Here is a 20,747-nt window from a genome sequence, read left to right as displayed (position 1 = left end):
TGTAGAAACTGCCTTGCATGTGCTAACCCGGTTTGAACCCTGGCCATCACATATGATTCCCCAAGCACTACGAGGAGTAATATCAGAGTTCTAAATCAGGGGTAATCCCTGTGAAAAATTCAGTGGGATCCCAAACAACAACAAAACCATTGCTTATAACAGTTAATTAATGGGTTTCTGGTATTTTAGTGTGTCATTGTTATCACTGTTAAGTGAACCCCGTTTTTCTTTTACTGAATAAAGAGTAAAGAAATAAGGTCTTATCAACTAGGGTACTCGGGTACATTTTTAAAAAAAATTTTTATTAGTGAAACACCACGAGGTACAGTTGTAGACTTACAAATTTTTGTGCTTGGGTTTGATTATACAATGATCAAATACCCATCCCTCCACCAGTGCCCATTTTCCACCACCATGGATCCCAGTATCCCTCCCACTCCCATCCCCCCATCCCACCCTGCCTCTGTGGCAGGGAATTCCCTTTTGTTCTCTCTATCCTTTTGGGTGTTGTGGTCTGCAAAAGAGGCATTGAGTGGCAATCATGTTCAGTCCATAGTCTACTTTCAACATGCATCTCCCATCCTGGGAGGAACCTCCAAACACCCTTTATTTGGTGCTCCCTTCTCTATCTGAGCTGCCCTTTCCCCTAGAATGCCCAGTTGGCCTCTAAGCCATGGAGTAATCCTTCTGGTACTGATCTCGGCTATTCTTGGGTGTTAGTCTCCTATTTTGTTACTTTATGTCCCCCAGATGAATGCAGTCTTTTTATTTCTATCCCTCTCTTTCTGACTCATTTTGCTTAGCATGATACTTTCCATGTAGTACCACTTGTATGTAAATTTCATGATTTCATCTTTTCTAACAGCTACATAGTACTCCATTGTGAAAATGTACCAAAGTTTCTTTAACCAGTCATCTGTTCTTGGGCACTCAGGTTTTTTCCAGATTCTGGCTATTGTAAAGAGTGCTGCAATAAACAGACAATTGCAGATGTCACTTCGACTATACATTTTTGCCTCTTGGGATATATTCCCAGGAGTGGAATTGCTGGGTCAAATGGGAGCTCAATTTCTAATTTTTTGAGAATCGTCCATACTGTTTTCCAAAAGGGCTGAACCGGTCGGCATTCCCACCAGCAGTGAAGGAGGGTCCCTTTCTCGCCACATCCGCACCAGCATCGGTTGCTTTTGTTCTTTTGGATGTGCGCCAGTCTCTGAAGTGTGAGATGGTATCTCATTGTGGTTTTGATCTGCATCTCCCTGATGATTAATGATGTAGAGCATTTTCTCATGTGCCATTTTGCCATTCAGATTTCTTCTTTGAGAAAGTTTCTGTTCATTTCATTGCCCCATTTTTTATGGGGTTGGATGTTTTCTTCTTGTGGAGTTCAACCAGTATTTATATATCCTTGATATCAACCCCTTGTCAGATGTGTATTCTGTGAATATCCTTTGCAACTAGGGTACTTTCACCGATGAGATACGCTTTACTTAGTAAAAATTATAATCACTAAGTTATGGAGTAATCCTCCTGGTGCTGATCTCAGCTATTCTTGGGTATTAATCTCATACTTTGTTACTTTATATCCCCCAGATGAATGCAATCTTTCTATGTCTATCCCTCTCTTTCTGACTCATTTCGCTTAGCATGATACTTTCCATATTGTACCACTTGTATGTAAATTTCATGACTTCATCTTTTCTAAGAGCTACATAGTACTCCATTGTGTAGATGTACCAAAGTTTCTTTAACCAGTCATCTGTTCTTGGGCACTCAGGTTTCTTCCAGTTTCTGGCTATTGTAAAGAGGGCTGCAATGAACCAACAAGTGCAGATGTCACTTCGACTATACATTTTTGCCTCTCTGGGATATATTCCCAGGAGTGGTATTGCTGGGTCAAATGGGAGCTCAATTTCTAATTTTTTGAGAATCGTCCATACTGTTTTCCAGAAGGGCTGAACCAGTGGACATTCCCACCAACAGTGAAGGAGTGTCCCTTTCTCGCCACATCCACGCCAGCATCACCAGGAGGATTACTCCATAACTTAGAGGCCAGCCGGGTATCCTAGAGGAAAGGGCTATTCAGATAGAGAAGGGAGCACCAAATAAAGGATGTTTGGAGGATCCTCCCAGGAGGGGAGAAGCATGTCGAAAGTAGACTATGGACTGAACATGTTTGCCACTCAATGCCTCTTTTGCAGACCACAACACCCAAAAGGAGAGAGAGAACACAGGGGATTGCCCTGCCACAGAGACGGGGGGATGGGGGGATGGGGGTGGGAGTTATATTATCCATGGTGGTGGAAAATGGGCACTGGTGGAGGGATGGGTATCTGATCATTGTATAATTGAAACCAAAGCACAAAAAATTGTAAATCTACAACTTTAAAAAAAAAATAAAATAAAATAAAGGGGGAAAAAAAAATAATGAATGACTCTGTGAACTGAATTTGTGACTTTATAGGATATGTAATAATGTTAAATAAAAACTTCTCAAATAAAGATTTATCCTGAAAAAAAAAAATTATAATCACTTTCCAATGCCTGCTGGACTTTGGACCCATCCCATTTTCCCAATCTTTCCTCTGTCCAAAACACAAACTTCTCATTCCAGTTGGCTGGGCTGTGCAATTGCCTCCCTGTAAGTCAGTGTCTTCTCACCACCCTAATTCTGCCAACACCATTTTCCTTGCCTAGAAATGTCTCAGATCTTCCTTTCCACTCGTCAAAACTTTATTTCTCCCCACGGCACCCTCAGTGATCTCTCTCTTATCTAGATACCTAGAATCTCTGGAGTATCAAACCACTCAGTAATTACCACTTCTCTTGCCCTGCAAACTAGTGACATTCCCTGTGTTGTGTTCTCAAGGTCTAGAACAAGGAAATCCTCAGGCAGCTAAATGGGAGCAGCAGGAAGAGCACTACTTATCAACACCACTTGTTCTGAGTTCATTCACCCTTTATCATTGGCCTACAAATTTCTAATGGAGGAAAGAGGAAGTGGGAAAGAGATGGGAGGGAATATAATTGGATGACTGTATATTAAGGCTGGAGTGATAGTACAGTGGTAGGGCATTTGCCTTCCATGCAGCCAGCCTGGCGGAGTCGAGCTGGGTTTGCTTACTCCGCCCCTCTTGGAGAGCCCAGCAAGCTACCGAGTGTATCTCGCCCTCTCGGCAAAGCCTAGCAAGCTACCCATGATGTATTCAATATGCCAAACACAGTAACAACAAATCTCACAATGGAGACTTTACTGGGCCCGCTCGAGCAAATCGATGAACGACGGGAGGACAGTGTTTGTTGTTTTTTATATTTGGCTGGACTTGAATTAACCTGGAATAGGGATAACAGGCTCCACTGAGAGGAAGCTAAAAAGTATAGTCCTACTTTAAAAAAAAAGGAAATCAGAATTTTATCAACTTTTGGCAATACATGGTAGTGATTTTAGTATCATTTGGGCTGCTTCTAACACCACAAAACTTACTGAGCAATGTTGTATCACTCCTCTATGCCCCTCTATAAAAAACATCCCTTCCTTTCCTTTTAAATAATCTTTTTTCTTTCTCCCCTAGAATTCGATCCTGCTAGCAAGTGGTCCAGCATCACCGTGGCATTAAAGAATTCTCAGTGCCCAGAGATCAGAGTTGTTATAGAAGAGGCTTGATAACACTTGGGTTAGTTCAAAATCAAGTTTAGTCCTGAGAAAGGAGGTGTAGATGTGGGGTTGTAAAGAAATTTATGTATAAAATAAGAACCTAGGTAAAATAAACATCTACTGTTTGAATGTGAGTGAATGAGCAAGTGGACATTTAACTTCTCATTGTCTACTCTCTATTTTTTTCTCATTATATTTGCATAGGGGATTTCTTTGCCTTAAGGGTTCCTTGTCTTTGGTTGACCGGATAAAAAACAAGTATCTGAAACTGTAGCACTGTCCTCCCATTGTTCATCGGTTTGCTCCAGCGGGCCCAGTAATGTCTCCACTGTAAGACTTGTTACTGTGTTTGGCGTATCCAATACTTCATGGGTAGCTTGCCAGGCTTTGCCGTGCGGCCAAAATACTCTTGGTAGCTTGTCGGGCTCTCCGAGAGGGGCGAAGGAATTGAACCCGGCTTGGCCGGGCTGGCAGCTTGCAAGGCAAACGCCCTACTTCTGTGCTATCTCTCCAGCCCATCTGAAACTATATGGCACAAACAGAAAATATTGATTTCCTTGATTGTTCAGTAAACTTATTTATATGTAATTTTTTCTTAATCTTTATTATAAACTCTCTGATGGTAGCACCTTAAACTTAAAAACTTACACTGTCTGGTAAAAATAAACATTCAGAAATAGTTTTAGTTAAAGTTATCATAAAATATAAGCTTTTTGGGACATTTATTATCATGATCTTTTAGGCTTTAGGGTTTTGTACAGTATGGACTTTGAAGTATATATTACATTATGAAATATGGCATGTAGATAAAAAATAAAGAGATAAATTTTATTGATATTAATAAGTGATAACCAAATTTAAAGTCAGAATTTCTGAACAAGTGTTATGGAAATTATGAGTCACATTTTAACAAATATTGTTAAAAGTTAAGTTTTAACTTAAATTTTTTTTAAACATTGTGTTTCATTTCAATTAAAAGCTATATAGCTTTAGTTTTGGATCACATTCCTCAGTGACCAGAGCTTACTCCTGGCTCTGCATTCCTGGATCACTCCTGGAGGGTTGGAGGGCCATAAGGGGTGCTGGGGATTGGACCTAGACTGGCTTCATGCAAGACAAGTGTCACTATACTAGCTCCCTAGATCCAAAAATGCCATTTTTTTCCTTTCAATCGAAAATGTATTGCATGCCCTTTAAATGCAAGACAAAGACAAATCAGACATAGATTTTATTATATAATTGGGAAAAGAAACCTTAATCACCATAATTAGGGCAATGAGGGGGATATGAATACTATTTAGGAACTTCTAACGTAATATTTAACAGTTTTGAGTGGAGGGTTGACTAATTTTAGACCAATGAAAGCAAAATATGAAAGTCTGGAAGTAGTATGAAAGAAAATTTTAGGGAAAGGTAAAAGCATTCGTAATATCTCTGAGGCTGTAGAGAGTGGGGTGTTCTCATGATGTTCTTGGGAGCAGTAAGAATTGATGTGGGGTAGCTCAGCTAAGCTCAGTGACTTAGGCTAAAGATTGCAGACCTAACTATCATAGTGTGAAATTCTGAGGAGAAAGTGTAAGTACTGACAAGAAAGTAAAACCATGCGTGTCAGGGAGATATTATAGAGGGTCAAGATGTTTGCCTTGAACATGGTGGACCCCAGTTGATACTCAGCACCACACAGTGACTCTATGCATAACCAGGAATGATCTCTGAGCACAGAGTTAGAATTAATCCCTGAGCACTGCCAGGTGTAGATCAAACCCAATCCACATCTCAGTAAATCAAATAAAAAGTTAATAACAACAAAACCCAAACTTCAATGCCAAGTAAATTATTTAAGGTTTAGGAGAGGTTCAGTGAGATAATGCTTTGATACTACACATTTTACCCTATAATTATATTAACTATGATAAAATGAAGACTATAAAATATGTAAACTTTTTCTTTGAGCCTTATGATACTAACTTCTATTGTTTGAGACAAACAAAATTAAGACTCTAAAATGGTGAGATTAAGATCAACTTTAAATCTATTGAAACAGAAACCAAAGCACCATATCTACCTAAGGTATTTTGAAAATATGATTCTATAGAACTGATGATACTTTTACTATATATGTCATTTATAGACTTAAAAATATAAATAAGGCAAAGTTCTAGAGAATTTTAAAAATATAATGAGGTATTCTCTTGCTCTTCTTTCTTTAAAAATAAAACAAGCAAAATAAAACAAAGACCTGGACTCCCCACGGGTTAAATAATTTTACTAATGAAAACAAAAGCGAAGTAAGCTGAAGTCATGGGAAATGATTGAGAAAGAGCAAGAGACTGGAAACCTACCACAGATGGAACAAAGATTTTCCAGATGTGGAATTCTTTCTATGGATCAGTGCTGATAGTTTGGCTCACTTAGGTTCTACCAGGACAAAAAAATGAGAAAGCAACCACGGCTTCCTCCTAACGTCTATCTGTAATCTAACTATAAGGTTCTTTAGCTGAAATTTTATATCTTGTTTCTTTTTGAAAACAGTCTAGGTATCTGGGATCTACAGAAATTTCTTTGAGGCTGGCTCTCACTCTGGATGAGAATGCTTTTGGAACTCTTGAAGATATTTGTACATGTGTTGGAATATCTCCATTTGGAAAGACCTTTCTAATATCTCATTGTCACAGCCCTCTTGTCAGCCTCACAGAAAGTTAGGGCACTCAGTGCATGTGAGGGTGAGGGGGAGGGGTCACTGCTCTGTTTATGTTTTTATGTCCTGGACCATCTGTGCGAGAGACTCCTAATTAGCTACCGAGTGATGAGGGCCAGATCAGACTCAGGGATACAACTTTGACCAAGGGGATTTGTGCTTTTCTGAAAAAAAAAAAAAACCCACAATTTGACACTCAAAATATTACATTTTTTGGTGATATAATAACTAAGCCAGTGTCTCATTTTACTAAGGTCACAAAATTATATGCTATAGCTATATCATTTCATTTCAGAAAATGTAAACTTGATATGAGAAACTTGACACTTAAGACAACATGATGAAGGGGAGACTCAAATAAACTCTTGGGTCACAGGGGAGATAATTTCTGGAAGGGAAACAGGAGGAGTCAAGGCCAAGCTATGCAGAAGCAAATTCAGGAGAAAAAGGAGGGTGCGGCCAGGGTCATAACGGAAGGTGCATGCTAGAGGAAGATGGGAGATAAGGTTAGAGAGGAAGGGTAAGGCAAGAAGATGGAAAAGTTTGTTCCTTAGTCTGAGAAATCTTGACACTTACTAATTCAGGCACAGTGGTTAAGAGCCTTAAATCTACTTAGTGTTGCTTACTCTGGATCCTGTTTTTACGACATTGTGACTGAGTATTTTAGGACACCTCTTTGAGTCTCCATAAAGTGGAAAACGGTAATATCTACTTTATAGACCTGCTAGAGGATTAACCAAGTTTATGTTTGTAAAGTGCTTAGAAAAGTGCAGGCACGGAGTAAAGGCTTGCTGTTATTATGCATTCAACTACTTATTTGACTAATATCAAGTAAAAAGAATCTTTGAAGAGATTGGCATTACAATTTCGGGAAAATTTATGTATTTCAAAAAATCACAGCATGGAGGCAAAATATTTACATAACTATAGCCAAGAAGACTGGGGTGAAGTATGAAAATTATAGAAGTGATTAACTGTCCTTTTATTCTATATTTATTAATTTAATTAATTGTATAAGTAATAATTGTTTTAACATTTATAGTAAAGAGAAGTTAAAAACATTAGTAACTGGGAGTCATTGGGATATATTATCTGGGTTATTCAATGGTGAGAAAAATTTTAAAGATAAAACCCCACAGCTTATTGTGGTGAGTGAGTGAGAGTTTTTGGTGACCATCATTTTACTTAAGCATCTTTTGCAGAACTCTCTGAGATCTTTGCTACCTGATTACACTATTCAGGGAAAAACAGCTTCTCAAATCCATCGTACATTCTCCTGAAATGGTCAAATTTATTTTGTACAGCCTGTATAGAACAAGATAGGCACACCAGCTTTCTTTAGGTATCAAAAAAGAGGTTTAATGTAGCCTAATTTATAATGATTGTTAATAACTTTCTTAGATTTCTCACTTAATTTCTATTCATATCATGTACTAGTGCTACAATAAAAATGCTGTGGATTGGGAAAAATTATCTCAAATTATTGATTATTGAAAAACAAATCAGGCTGATGGAAGATCAATAAGAAAAAAAAGGCATGGCAACAGAATGCAGGTCATTTCCTTTCCAAATAGTCAAAATAATACCCCTTTTTATAAAACTATACAAAGTAAACTTATCCAAATAACTTAAATCATGAGTAAATGATCTCATTGACACGTATTTGCATATTATCTATATTATAAATAAAATTAATTGAACTAAAAGCCACACACTGGGAGATCTATAAAGGTTAATATTTGAAGGCATCTAAGAAGTTATCAGATATAATTCATGAACTAAATTCAGTTTCTTTTATTGTTTTCTAAATGGGCTGGAGCGATAGCACAGCGGGTAGGACATTTGCCTTACATGCGGCCAACTCAGGTTTGATTCCTCCATACCTCTCGGAGAGCCCAGCAAGCTACCAAGAGTATCCCACCCACAAGGCAGAGCCTGGCATGCTCCCCGTGGCGTACTTGATATGCCAAAAACAGTAACAAGTCTCACAATGGAGACATTACCGGTGCCCACTCGAGCAAATTGACAAACAATGGGAGGACAGTGTTACAGTGCAGTGCAGTTTTCTACATAATATTGATAGAAGGAGCCTTTTTATAATTAGTTTTTCTTCTATGAGACTGAAGAACACTGACTTATTTTTCTACCGATGAAAAGTCTAAGTCAATGAAAACACCTCATTATCCTATATTGGCAGTTCCGTTCATAGCTACCTCTTTCATAGTGTTGTCAGCCATACTTTTTAAAAAAAATTTATTTATTTATTGAATCACTGTGGGAAAAGTTACAATGCTTTCAGGTTTAGGTCTTGGTCATGCAAACATCAAACACATTTCCCTTTACCAATATTTATTTTTCACCACGAAGAACCCCAATACACCCCCACCCCCCCAACCCTCCCAATGCCTGTGAGGCAGATGAATTCTAGTTAACACTCATCTACTTTGACTAAATTCACTGTTTCTACAAAAGATGCACCATTATTATTTAGAGTTTACACCCCCCAAATCAGACATGCTGAAAAGGCATTGTGAAATGATTTGCTTTCTACAGCTGGGTTCAAGAATTAAATGATGTCTTAAATTAAATGATGGTTTTGGATTTCTGCTATTTTACTTATTAACCCTAGAAGTATTTCTGCTGAGAGTCAGATAATTAAGAGATTGGTTTCTGTGCTTCTGGAGCCATGGCCATGCCAGAGAGCCACTCGTGGGGGGCAACCGGTGACCTCGGTAGGGCGTGAAGGACGAGCCGGGAACGCCCTTCTTCCCATGAGGTTTTAGTCGCCCCACCACAACCAGCTCATACCTGGCTTTCCACAAAGCTCCAAAGAGTGTCAGCCATACTTTTAAGGGATAAAGGGAGAAGCAAAAAGATTCACCAGGCTTCCTGGGGGAGGAAATTTCAAGTTTGTCAATTTATTTGTGAAGTTATGCCATTGATAGAAGATTAAGTATCTATATGAGTTACTTGATATCTCAACCTGATCCATTCAAAACTACTGAGTGCTTATATTTACTATGGGTGGGGGTAGGCCTTCAGGGATTTTAGTTTGAAGTGGAAGACAATTTACAAACAGAAATTTGTCATAGAAACCGTTGACCATCACAAAATGATTATAGCCACCTTCAGTTAGATATCTGGAAGACCAATCCAAGTGCAACTCCAAATTCAGTATCCAACTTAAGGAAATTATTAAAAGAGAAATTATTAAGCCAAGATATAGTAGAGTGTGTAAGGCTTTGTCTTGTGATGCGCCAGCATAGTCTGTCACCCCATATGGTCCACTGAACACTGCCATGAGTGACCCCTGAGCACAAAGCAAGACTAAGCCTAAAAACCAGTATGACCTAAAAACCAGTAAAGAGAAAAAGAGACAGGATGAGTGAGATTATCATGTACCCATGCTATTTGAAATAAAATTGAGACGAAAATGAAATATCTTTGATTGGTTCTGGAAATTGCATAAATTTGTTGTACCTACTTGGTAATAAATCACTGAACACGTAGAAATTTAGAAAATTATGGGCTGAAAAATATCCTTTGAATTCAAGAATTTGGCTTTAAGAATAGTTTACTTATGTTTTTCATGAATTCCTTGATACCTGAAAGCTAATGTGCTTCTTCTCAACAGCCCAGTGAAACACAGCCAACTTTTCATGGATTAGTTTACATTAGGTTTCAGAAAAACTGAGAGGCTCTATGCAGGCATACCCTAAATTCCTCCCTCATAAAAAAGTAGGCAAGTACAGCCCATAACACTAAAAAAAAGTGGAGTATTTATAAGCCATTAGTATAAAAATAATGAAATTCATTTTCAGAGAATGAAAGGGAATAAAGACTTTGGAATGTTGGCTCAAGTTCAGTCTGGCCAGATAAAGGCAATTTTCAGATCCTGACGAACCCTGTAAAACAGCTGGGGATCTTTGCTGTTAAAGAAAGAGCTTTACTTTGACAGAACAGTAATATTTGGTGTATAGATAAATCATTTGATAATTTTCAAAAAGATCTGATTTATTCTTTAATTTACAAAACATCAATCAACCATAATAAAGGGAGGCACTTGGACTATAGAGTTGAATGAAACATAAAGCATCTTTCAAGGTGCCTAGTGTCCTGAGTGCTGCAGTCTAGTGTGTGAGAGCAATAAAATCAATTGGATATGGCATTAAATGGAGACATAAAACAGGGGAGAGTCTTTCAAAAGAGAACTCTGAAACAGAGTGTTGTATTTTTTCTATCAGCTTCCTTTGGGTCTGTGGATATTGGAACAAGGCTTTGAGTGGAATTGATCGCATGGGTAATTCTCTGAATAGAAGCTGTGATGATCAGACCAGAAAAGAGAAATGTCTTTCATTTTTGTTAATACACACACACATATATTTTGGCATCTGCAATTTCTTCCCCAGACATCAAATAAATACCACAAAGAAAATTAACACCCAATGTCACCATGTCCAGGCTTTGTTATTTTGTATGTTTACAAGGAACTTTGAATGAAACTTTGAAAACCCTGATTTTCTTCTCACCAATTTGTTACAAAGAAGTGTTTGAATTTTATTTTCTGCTTTAGAAAGTCTGGAGAGACTATGAATCTGTTATATGCTTCTGAAAGCGATCTTTCACCAATGTTTTAGGCTATGATAATTTATTATCTTAAGTTTTAACATTTTCTGATCAACAAAATAACCACAAGGCAAGAGAACAAACATTGTAAGAAAAATGACCAAGAAATTCAACCAGTGTCAGATTTCAATTCATCTTTTTAAATGTTCCCTTTATACATTGGTATGGGATATATCTCTAAATAACACCAGTAATTAATTACATGGCTGAAGTACTTGGCAGGTGTGGGGTTAGTAAAATTAATGGAGGCAGTAGAATAGGGAGAAAGTTAAATAAAAAGTTTTACGGTAGTATTAACTCTAAATCATTTAGATTGAAGTCACTACTTTTCAACTATAATTTATTGATTACCACATATTTATGGAACACCTACTATGTAAAGACAACTATAGGCACACAATAGAAATGTTCTTTAAAATTTTTTTGTAGTTAAGATAACATGATTATAATAGTGCTAATGTTTATAGTTTTGATGTACAAAGTTACTGCATCTTTAACACCACCAAAGAGCCCCAAATATTTCATCATTGTTCTATGAAAGATAATATTGCTACTTTAAAAAAACTTACATTTTGGAGATGTAAGAACACACACACACACACACACATAGACACACACACAGGTAATGGCATGGTAATAGAGAAGATTGATATTTTTAGGAGCACAGAATGATAAGTCACTTTACTCTGCCTAGGAAAAAAAATTCACTAAGAAGATAATATTATTACTGGATCTAATATAACAAGTAGAATTAAAAATGTAAATTATTTTTTTATAAAGTTGTTCATGATGATTTATTACATTCAGTATTCCAACACAAATCCCACAAGCATTACACCTTCCCATCACCATTATTTCCAATTTTCCCAGCCACTACCCAAATCTGACCCAAAGTAGGCCCAAAGAATTTATTTTCTTTTGCTTTCTATGAATGATTTGCTAAAAATGATCAAAACAGATTTCCTTAGAATTTCTTCTAAAAAATTCTAAGGAAGATTGTGTCAAGATTGTTGTATCTCAACCTGGAGCAATTGAACCCTTGTATAGCATGTTGTGATAGCTTAAGTCTTGTGCGAAATATTTTTTAATTGAGATTAGATGCCTTCTACTTCACATCTCATCCAATGTGGTGTGCTACTCCTGGAGTATCAGTGGCATAGAGTTTGGGATGCTCAGGAATTGTAAAATTTTGAATGGGATGATACAGCTGAAGTTAAATTTTTAACTGGGTGGTGACTTTGGGGTCCAGAAGCATCTCTGGGTCTTGTTGATCTTGAGATCTTGTTGATCTTCCAGATTCTCTAGATCATGGCTGGTTAACAAGATTATATGATGCCAGAGGCAGTTCATACATTGACTGCCAGGTTCTGGGAAGAATGGTGGTGGTGGTGGTGGGGGAGGGACAGGACAGAAAGGAAAAGTTGCAAAAGTTGCCCATCCCTGACTGTGAGCACCTGGAAATTTCAATGACAAAATCTGTATACCTGAGTTTTTCCTCAATGAGGATGAGACTTGTCCTGAGCCTGTGGAATCCAGCCGAGAGCAGAGTGGCAATTTGGTTATGGAGGTTTTCGGCTGTCAGGGCTCTGTTTGGATGGATGATGGGCTCACCCGCCCCCCCCCCCCTCTGAGGTGTCCTAGATGACACAGAATTTTTATGATAGAGAGAAAAATGCTATTCTGCGTGTCTTGTGATAATCGTCTGTATTTCATTATCTGTCATGTATTTCTGACAAAATTTTCAAACTGTTCTGTGATTTAGTTTTAGACTAAGATATTGCCATATCATAATACTTCATTGCTTTTTAGTTTATTTCTTCTGGTGGTGGTGGAGGGTAGTGCCAGGGTTTCCATTTGAATGCCGCATGCATGTAAAGCATACACTCTGCTCCCTAACCTATGTCCCCAGTCATATAGTACTTATTTCCAAATATGCTCAGAGTCACATTTTAATGAGTAAAATAGGAAACTAATTTCTAAGCGATATGTAATATAGAATACACTTATTCTAAATTATAGGGTTGGATACGTATACTCCCATTTAATTAAATAAAATTATTTTCACTTGGAAGAAAAACATGGATCATATTTTTTCCTCTTCTAATGAGACATCTGCCCCCTTATCTCTGTCATCTATATGTATATTTAAAATCCATCATCTAGGGCACAAATAGAAGGATAAATGGAAGGAATTCTGTGGCAGCTTTTTTGGCAGCTTAAGTTGGACAAACAACCAGTTGTATAAAGAAGAGAAAATATTGGCAGGTAAGTCAATGATATTCCTTGCCTAAGTCTGATGACACACTGGGTAAATGGAGGGGAGTTTTGTAGAAGAACTAACCATGAATGGTAGTAAAATCATAGGGCAAGAAGAGAGAATGAATGTCAGATCCCGGAAACACGTAATCCAGGATGATGCTACACAGATCATAGTAATGGTCACCTGAGAGAAGCCAGCAGAGTGCCTGGGAAAACAGATCTGAGAAATGTATTACTCATCTTCAGGCTAGTGTCTCCTCCACCCTCAGTCTGGGGTGGAACTGATAAGAAAGGAACAAGGGCAGCCCAGGTATTCTGCTACACTGCTACGCTTCCAAGCCCAGTGCTGGGGAAAAGCAGGGCAGAGGGTGGATCTGAGGTACAAGATGGAAATCGCCTATATGCTAAGTGATACTGTTGCGATTACAAGAAGTCTGGTATGCCAAACAGGATAATTTGAATTTATCTTGGTGAGAGACCAGTACAATTTTTAGCCAGGGGTTAATATGGTGAAAATATGTTTTTCAAAGATAACTCTGGTCACAGTATAGGTACATTGGTGTAATCACAGGTTGAGGCAAGGAAAATCATTCTGATGTCAATATGTAAGTTCAGTACCAAGTACAAATTCTGTACTAAAGCAAGGCCAGGAAGACAAAGTGAGGGCTGATTAGACTCAAATGTGTGCAGGACACAAAGAAGAGAATTACAGATAGAGTGGGAAAATGAAGTCACACAAACATGGGAGAGGGTATTAATTTTTCAGGATCTACTCTTTTCAAAAAAATATATTTCACCAATTTTTATTTAGAAACTATTACTTATAATTGCAGTGGTGGTGTTTCAGGCATTCAACATCCAAATCCACCCCAGTACTGGAGTATCAATATCCCTGCACAATGCCCAAGGTCCCCGCCTACCCATCTGACCTTGTTTATATGCTCTCTCTCTCTTTTTTGGGGGAGCAGGATACGTGCCATACTTTGAGGTGCTTAGGGGCTACTTACAACTCTGTGCTCAGAAGTAAGCAATGGTGTTGTTTGGGGTACTTTACGAGGTGCTGGGAACAGAACCAGGTGGGTCCGTCTCATGTACCCCAAGCACACTGACCGGTATTATCTCTTTGGTCCTGAAAGTTCCTTCCCCCACCTCCCCTTACCCACAACATGCCAGCACAGGTTGTTTTCACTCTTTTGAGTGTGCCCGTCTCACTGGGATAAAGACTATTTTTTGTTGTTTTGATTTGCACATCCTGGATGAAGAACACCTTTCACATACCTATTGGCAATTTGTGTCTTTTTTTATGGTGTTAGTTCAGGTCTTCTTCCCATTTTTTTGAGTGGGTTATTGGGCTTTATGTGGTTGTTGTTGTTGCTATTAAGTTTTAAGAGTGTTTTATATATCCATTAGTCCTTTACACATCAGGCATGTGGTGACTATTTTCTCTATTCATAGTGTCTTTTTAAATCTAACTCTCACTTCTTTTGCATGCAGAAGCTTCTTAATTTGATGTCTCAGGGATTAATTTTTAAAATTGTTGTTATTATTTATTTATTGAATCAAACATCTGTCCCTTCACCAGTGCACATTTTCCACCACCAAGAACCCCAGTATTACCCCCCCCATCCCACCCCTCCCCCTGCCTGTGAGGCAGATGATTTCTTCTTGGGGAGTAATTTTTGTGAAAAGTCTAAAGTTATTCACTTGAGAGACTTTCTGCCTAATTAAGAGATGAGAATTTCTCAGGGGAGGCTAAAATATGACCAACTCTGTGCACACTGTGATAACATCTGTTTAAATGAACTCCCTCAGAGCTAACAGAGAAAGTGAGCTCTATTATCCACAGAACAGCAGCTTCATTACCAGCTGGTGTCTTGAGGAAGCTTTTGAGAACTCTTGGAGCACACACAGTTTCTCATCTAATTTCTAGGTAGCTTTAAGGACATGGTAGCAATAAGCACATTAATCATCATAAGACATAACGTGTTGCATAGATGTCCCAAAAATGAAGTCATGAATTTCGCTTATAAGTGGATGGACATGGAGAGTATCATACTGAGTGAAATAAATCAGAAGGAGAGGGACAGACACAGAATGACTAAACACATTTGTGGTATATGAAAAGTAACATAGTATAAGACTAATGCCCAAGGGCAGTAGAAACAAGGGCCAGGACAAATGGTCCATGGTCGGAAGCCTGCATTAAGGGGTAGGGGAGATGGCAGTTGGGATAGAGAAGGAACCATTATGACAATGATAGTTGGAAGGGCTGGCTCTGGATGGAGGCTGGGGGTGGAGGTGGGGGTGGGAAGAATATGGGGAGAGGGTGCGTTGTATTGGTGATGGGAAATGTTCACTGGTTCAGGGATGGGTGTTGGAACACTATATGACTGAAACCCGATTACGAAAGCTTTGTAACTGTATCTAATGGTGATTCAATTTTTTTAAAAAAAATATATATATAACCCAGCTACCAACTTTTAAGATAAAATATTTACCAAGCATTGTTGTCTTCAAGAACGACAGCTTGTTTATACTCTAGAAATGTAGGAAATGAAGAGGTAGGTATGCGTACAAAATGACAGCCCACAAATAAGAGGCAGATATGTTCAGAAGGAGAGCCATGGCAGGGGCCCCTTTGTAGTGGCAGACAGGCTTTGGTGACAAAGTTGTCACTCTCACTGTAACTGTTCTCCCGTTGTTCATCAATTTGCTCAAGCGGGCCCAGTAACATCTCCATTATGACACTTGTAACTGTGTTTGGCATATCGAATACGTCACTGGTAGCTTGCCAGGCTTTGTCATGTGGGCAAGATACTCTCGGTAGCTTGCTGGGCTCTCCAAGAGGGGCGGAGGAATCGAACCTGGGTTGGCCAGATTGGCCACGTGCAAGGCAATCGCCCTACCCACTGTGCTATCACTCCAACTTGACAAAGTTGTAATTATATAAAAATGTTATGTGTTGGATGCAATTACACACTGCTATTTGCTTGATAAATTCTTATTTTTCTTTTTTAATTATCATTTTTATATTTTATTGAAACACTATGATTTACAAAGTTATTTATTGTTGCATATCAGATATACAATGCCCTAACACCAATCTCATTGCCAGGGTTAAGTTTCCCTGACCAGTGTTCCCAGTTTCCTCCTACCCCTCCTACCCACAGCCTACCTTCTTGACAGGCACACGTTTTTAAGCAAGCCGCCCGTGACGTATTCGATATACCAAAAACAGTAACAAGTCTCACAATTTGTTGTGAGATGTTACTGGTGCTCGCTTGAGCAAATCAATGAATAACGAGAGGACAGTGCTGCTGTAGTTACAGTGCTACTTATGCATTCAGTTTCGTTGATTTTTTAGTTCATATATGTACCACATCTCTACAACGCAAATGTGTCCCAGGCACACACACCCTGCCCCTGTAAACCTCCCATCTGCTCCATCTTATTCCCATCCTCAGTGTCTTCCCTTCATTATCCTCAGTTCTATAATTTGGTGACCAGGATAATATAGTGCACTCAGGAATGACTCCTGGCAGTGCTCAGGGGACCACCAGAGCTGCTGGGAATTGAATCTGGACTGGCCGCAGGCAAGGCAAATGCCCTACCTGTTGTATTATCAATCTAGTTCTGGAAACCATGTTTTTTATTTTTTGTTGTTGTTTGTTTGTTTTTAATCAAATCACCATGAGAGAGAGCATTAAAAAATTGTTCATGATTGCATTTCAGCCACATAATGTTGCAACACTCATCCCTTCACCAGTGTAATTTCTCAGTACCAGTGTCCTCAGTTTCCTTCCCACCCCTTCAAGCTACCCCCTCCCCCACAGCTTGCCTCTATGACAGACACCTCTCATCTCTCTCTCTCTCTCTCTCTCTCTCTCTCTCTCTTTCTCTTTCTCTCTCATTTTAGGCATTATGAAACCACATTTTAGTATCATTCTTTTCCTGAGGACGTGGGCCCCCCCACGAGTGGCCCAAGTGATACCATGAGGGCAATAGCACAGCGGTAGGGCGTTAGCCTTGTGCACAGCCAGCCTGACTGAGCAGGGTTTGATTCCTCTGCCCCTCTGGGAGAGCCTGGCAAGCTACCGAGAGTATCTTGCCCATCCAGCAAAGCCTGGCAAGCTACCTGTGACGTATTCAATATGCCAAACACAGTAACAATAAGTCTCAAAATAAAGAGGTTACTGGGCCTGTTTGAGGAAATCGATGAACAACAGGAGGACAGTGACAGTGACAGTCTTTCCCTGAGAATTTTTCTGAGTCACCTGGACTAATAAATTTTTGGTTGAGAAGAGTTGAAAGCCACTGACTATTGTTAACTAGAACCTGAGTTCCTTCAGGACACAGACTCTATCCTACCACAATTGCTTTCTCCATAAAATCCAATATGATGTTTCATACATGTTGTTCAATTAGTATTTATGGAATAAGCAAGTCACTGGAACTGTGTTTCAAAACTGTCCCTTCTTGGTGACTTTTGGAATCACAAGGTGGCAGATGAGAGATTCCACTAGGCTCTATTTACATAGCAAAATTGGTCAAAATAGAAGACAACTACTTAAATCATGCAAGGATGACCACACAGTTGCAATTCAAGAATTTTGAAGGAATGAACCCAAAATGATTTTGCTTTGAGCTTAACAAAGCCTGGTAGAGTTGGTTCCAGTTGGCTTGGATGAGAGGTCATACAGATTAAAAATAGACTTTCTTAAAAAGGAACAATAGGCTACATTCATTTAACAAGAAGGGAAAAAAATGATAGGCCTCAGGAGCAGGAATGAAGCTTAATCCTATTGAAGAGTTCAATTAACCCCCAGAAAATTGAATTGGTCCTCTGCCTTCATAGTCATTCCTCTGTCTAGTGGAGCTTAAAAATAGAGTTATAAAGACAGGAATAAAAAGATTCTGATGTGTATATAAAATACTCAAAATATTTTTGATGCTCTAAGTAGAGCATAATGAAATTTAGACATAAAAATTAGATTGTTTAGAAAATCATGGCTTTAAAACTTTTGGAATAAATCATATTTTCTTTTGAATTGTTAAATCTGCTGCCATTATCAACAAAGTATTCATATAAGTCCTCATTTTGACCTGTAAATTAACTAGTTAAAAACCATTTTTCTTATATTTATAATTATCAAACAAAATTGCATTTCTTTTTCAACAAATCAGCACAGTCTCAGAAATTCTAAATAAAAATGCTCTTCAGAGTAGATTCTAGTTAAGCTCACGATTATGAAAGCCAGGTTCTGCAGAAATTCGTCTATTTTTGGTTTAAGCATCTTAGATGAGACATCTAGATTCCTGGGGCCTGATTGGTCATAAGTATGTATTCCTGCCTTTTATAGATTATTTAACTGCTCATATGTGAGTGAGATTTATAAGCTCTTCTCATTTGTACATAGGTAATATAGAAATGCTCTAAAGAGCTTGTTAACAGTAACAATTTCAAGTTTGATTTTGTTCTTGAGAAAAAAACCAGAATTATGTTAAAAACTGACATTTACATTATATATATGTTTTCTGTTTAATTCTTTGTTTTTATTAAGTATAGTTTCGAAATATTTGAGAAGCTGGATAGAATATCATTAAAATAAAATATCAGCAGGAGAAGGTAATTCTTTGCATCTCTATTTACTTAGACAATGGTATTTCTGCCCTTCTTCCTCTCTCCAAAAAGAAATAGATTCATTGCCTAATTTTCTCTTAGGATACAAACAAATTTGCTGATATTTTAAAATAAAACATCAATTTTGATGTTATATACATTCTTTAAATTGCATCTAATATCAAGAATTATAAAATCACAACTTAAGATAAAGCAAGTCTTGCCAGTCCAATATCTTACTTCTCTTCTGAAGATTATCTTTAAACATATTAGAATGAAGGAACAAAACACAGCTTAAGCATGAGAGAAAACTTTAGCTCATGGAAGAACACAGAAAATGAAAACTTAAAGAGTTAAAACTACCAGACAAAAAATAAAAGCACCAAACTAGAATCCCTGATATGAAAATCTCCAACTTCTATTGGGATATGTGAAGTCATTTAAGTCACGATATCTTTTCCATATTAAATATGAGATATTAATATGTATATTAAAGATCACAAACATCTAACTGATATACTTAAAAGGTTGAGTTAACTGATATACTTAAAAGGTTGATGGTGTACTTTTAACTATTTGAAAAATACTATTACACAGAAAATTTAAAAGAATATTGAGAAAGAGCAAAACATTACAGAAAAGCACATTGCCCCACCAACACAAACCTAAATATTCATAATTTCAAGTTTATCTTCAGTCATCTTCTATTTACCATAACACCATCATGGAGTTAAGTGTTGAGCACAAAAACCCCACAATTAGTCCTTAATACAATTATTCCCATTGCTTCATCATTGTATCTTGATAGTAGAACATCAGCTTTAAACAAGTGTATCTTTTTTATGACTGATATGACCTATCTACGATTTAAATAATATCCATAATTATTTACAACTGATTTCCTTATGCCATTGTTTAGCACAGTGAACAATATCTAAATCTTCTCCTCAAGGAAGAATGTGGTTCCAATCTAAGAGTAAGACTACAAGAAACACATACCTTATTCTAACAAGATGTCATGTCATTAAAACAATATGTTTGTTTCATAGCACACATAATACAAATATATGAAACAATAGATTTGTTTTATGACATAAAAATTATAGAATAAAATAAAAATTTGTTTTTAACAAATTTTGACATTTTAGGAACTCAACATTAACTATTTCTCAGATATTAATGAGATGAAAACATTTTAGTTATTTGAAAAAGTACATAACAAAAGAATCTTATTCCAAATTAGGAAGAGAACAATCAAATGTTAACTTACCAGCATTTTCCTTTTCTGAAATACCTGGGATAGCCTGAAAAAAGAAAATGGAAAGTCACAGAGTTATGATTAGAAAGACATTTCAAATAATATTGCATGAGGAATACAGTAAGTACCAAAAATGGAGCAAAAATTAAACAGAACATGGAAATAGAAAAATATGAGGCAACGAAACTGAGTCGATGTTATTCAATGGAAGAAATACAAATGGCATATTCAAGGAAAGACTCAATTTATCATAATCACCAGAAAAATATGTATTAAACCCACAGTGAACTCTCACTTCATGGGCTAGAGAGACAGGACAGAAGGGAAAACACTTGCTTTGCAAGTGTTTGATTCCAGTTCAATCCCTGGCACCAGGGATATAGAGAGAATTTGGTAAAGGAGCATGCATTTTCTGTTGTAAGATGATTACAGTTGACAACATTGTATGACAAAATTGAAATTTGTTAACGGAATATAGTTAACTCAAATCGCCACTATATATATACTTCAAATATCCTAAAATTTTGTTTGTCAATTATACATCAAAAAGCTTAAAAGAAAAACAAATGAGCACTATCAGTCAAATTACTAGGGATGGTTATGAGAATTGTAAATCATTATGTTTTATTCT

The 20,747-nt window shown here is 37.5% G+C and overlaps 1 protein-coding gene across 2 annotated transcripts in view; it reads right to left on the bottom strand.

Moving 5' to 3' along the window:
- The window catches only part of DLC1 (DLC1 Rho GTPase activating protein), a 461,166-nt gene that overhangs the window by 207,633 nt on the left and 232,786 nt on the right, over nucleotides 1-20,747 (bottom strand). The window contains exon 4 of one of the 2 annotated variants that reach the window (XM_056113856.1): nucleotides 20,129-20,162. In XM_056113856.1, coding sequence (XP_055969831.1) covers nucleotides 20,129-20,162 — 34 coding nt within the window. Of the gene's footprint in view, nucleotides 1-20,124; nucleotides 20,163-20,747 lie in introns of both variants that reach the window. The other variant, XM_056113860.1, reaches the window with a different exon arrangement.

This window comes from Sorex fumeus, unplaced genomic scaffold (genome assembly GCF_029834395.1).
Source record: "Sorex fumeus unplaced genomic scaffold, SorFum_2.1 ptg000024l, whole genome shotgun sequence".
NCBI classification, from domain to species: Eukaryota; Metazoa; Chordata; class Mammalia; order Eulipotyphla; family Soricidae; genus Sorex; species Sorex fumeus.
This window is presented reverse-complemented; position numbering and strand designations above follow the sequence as displayed.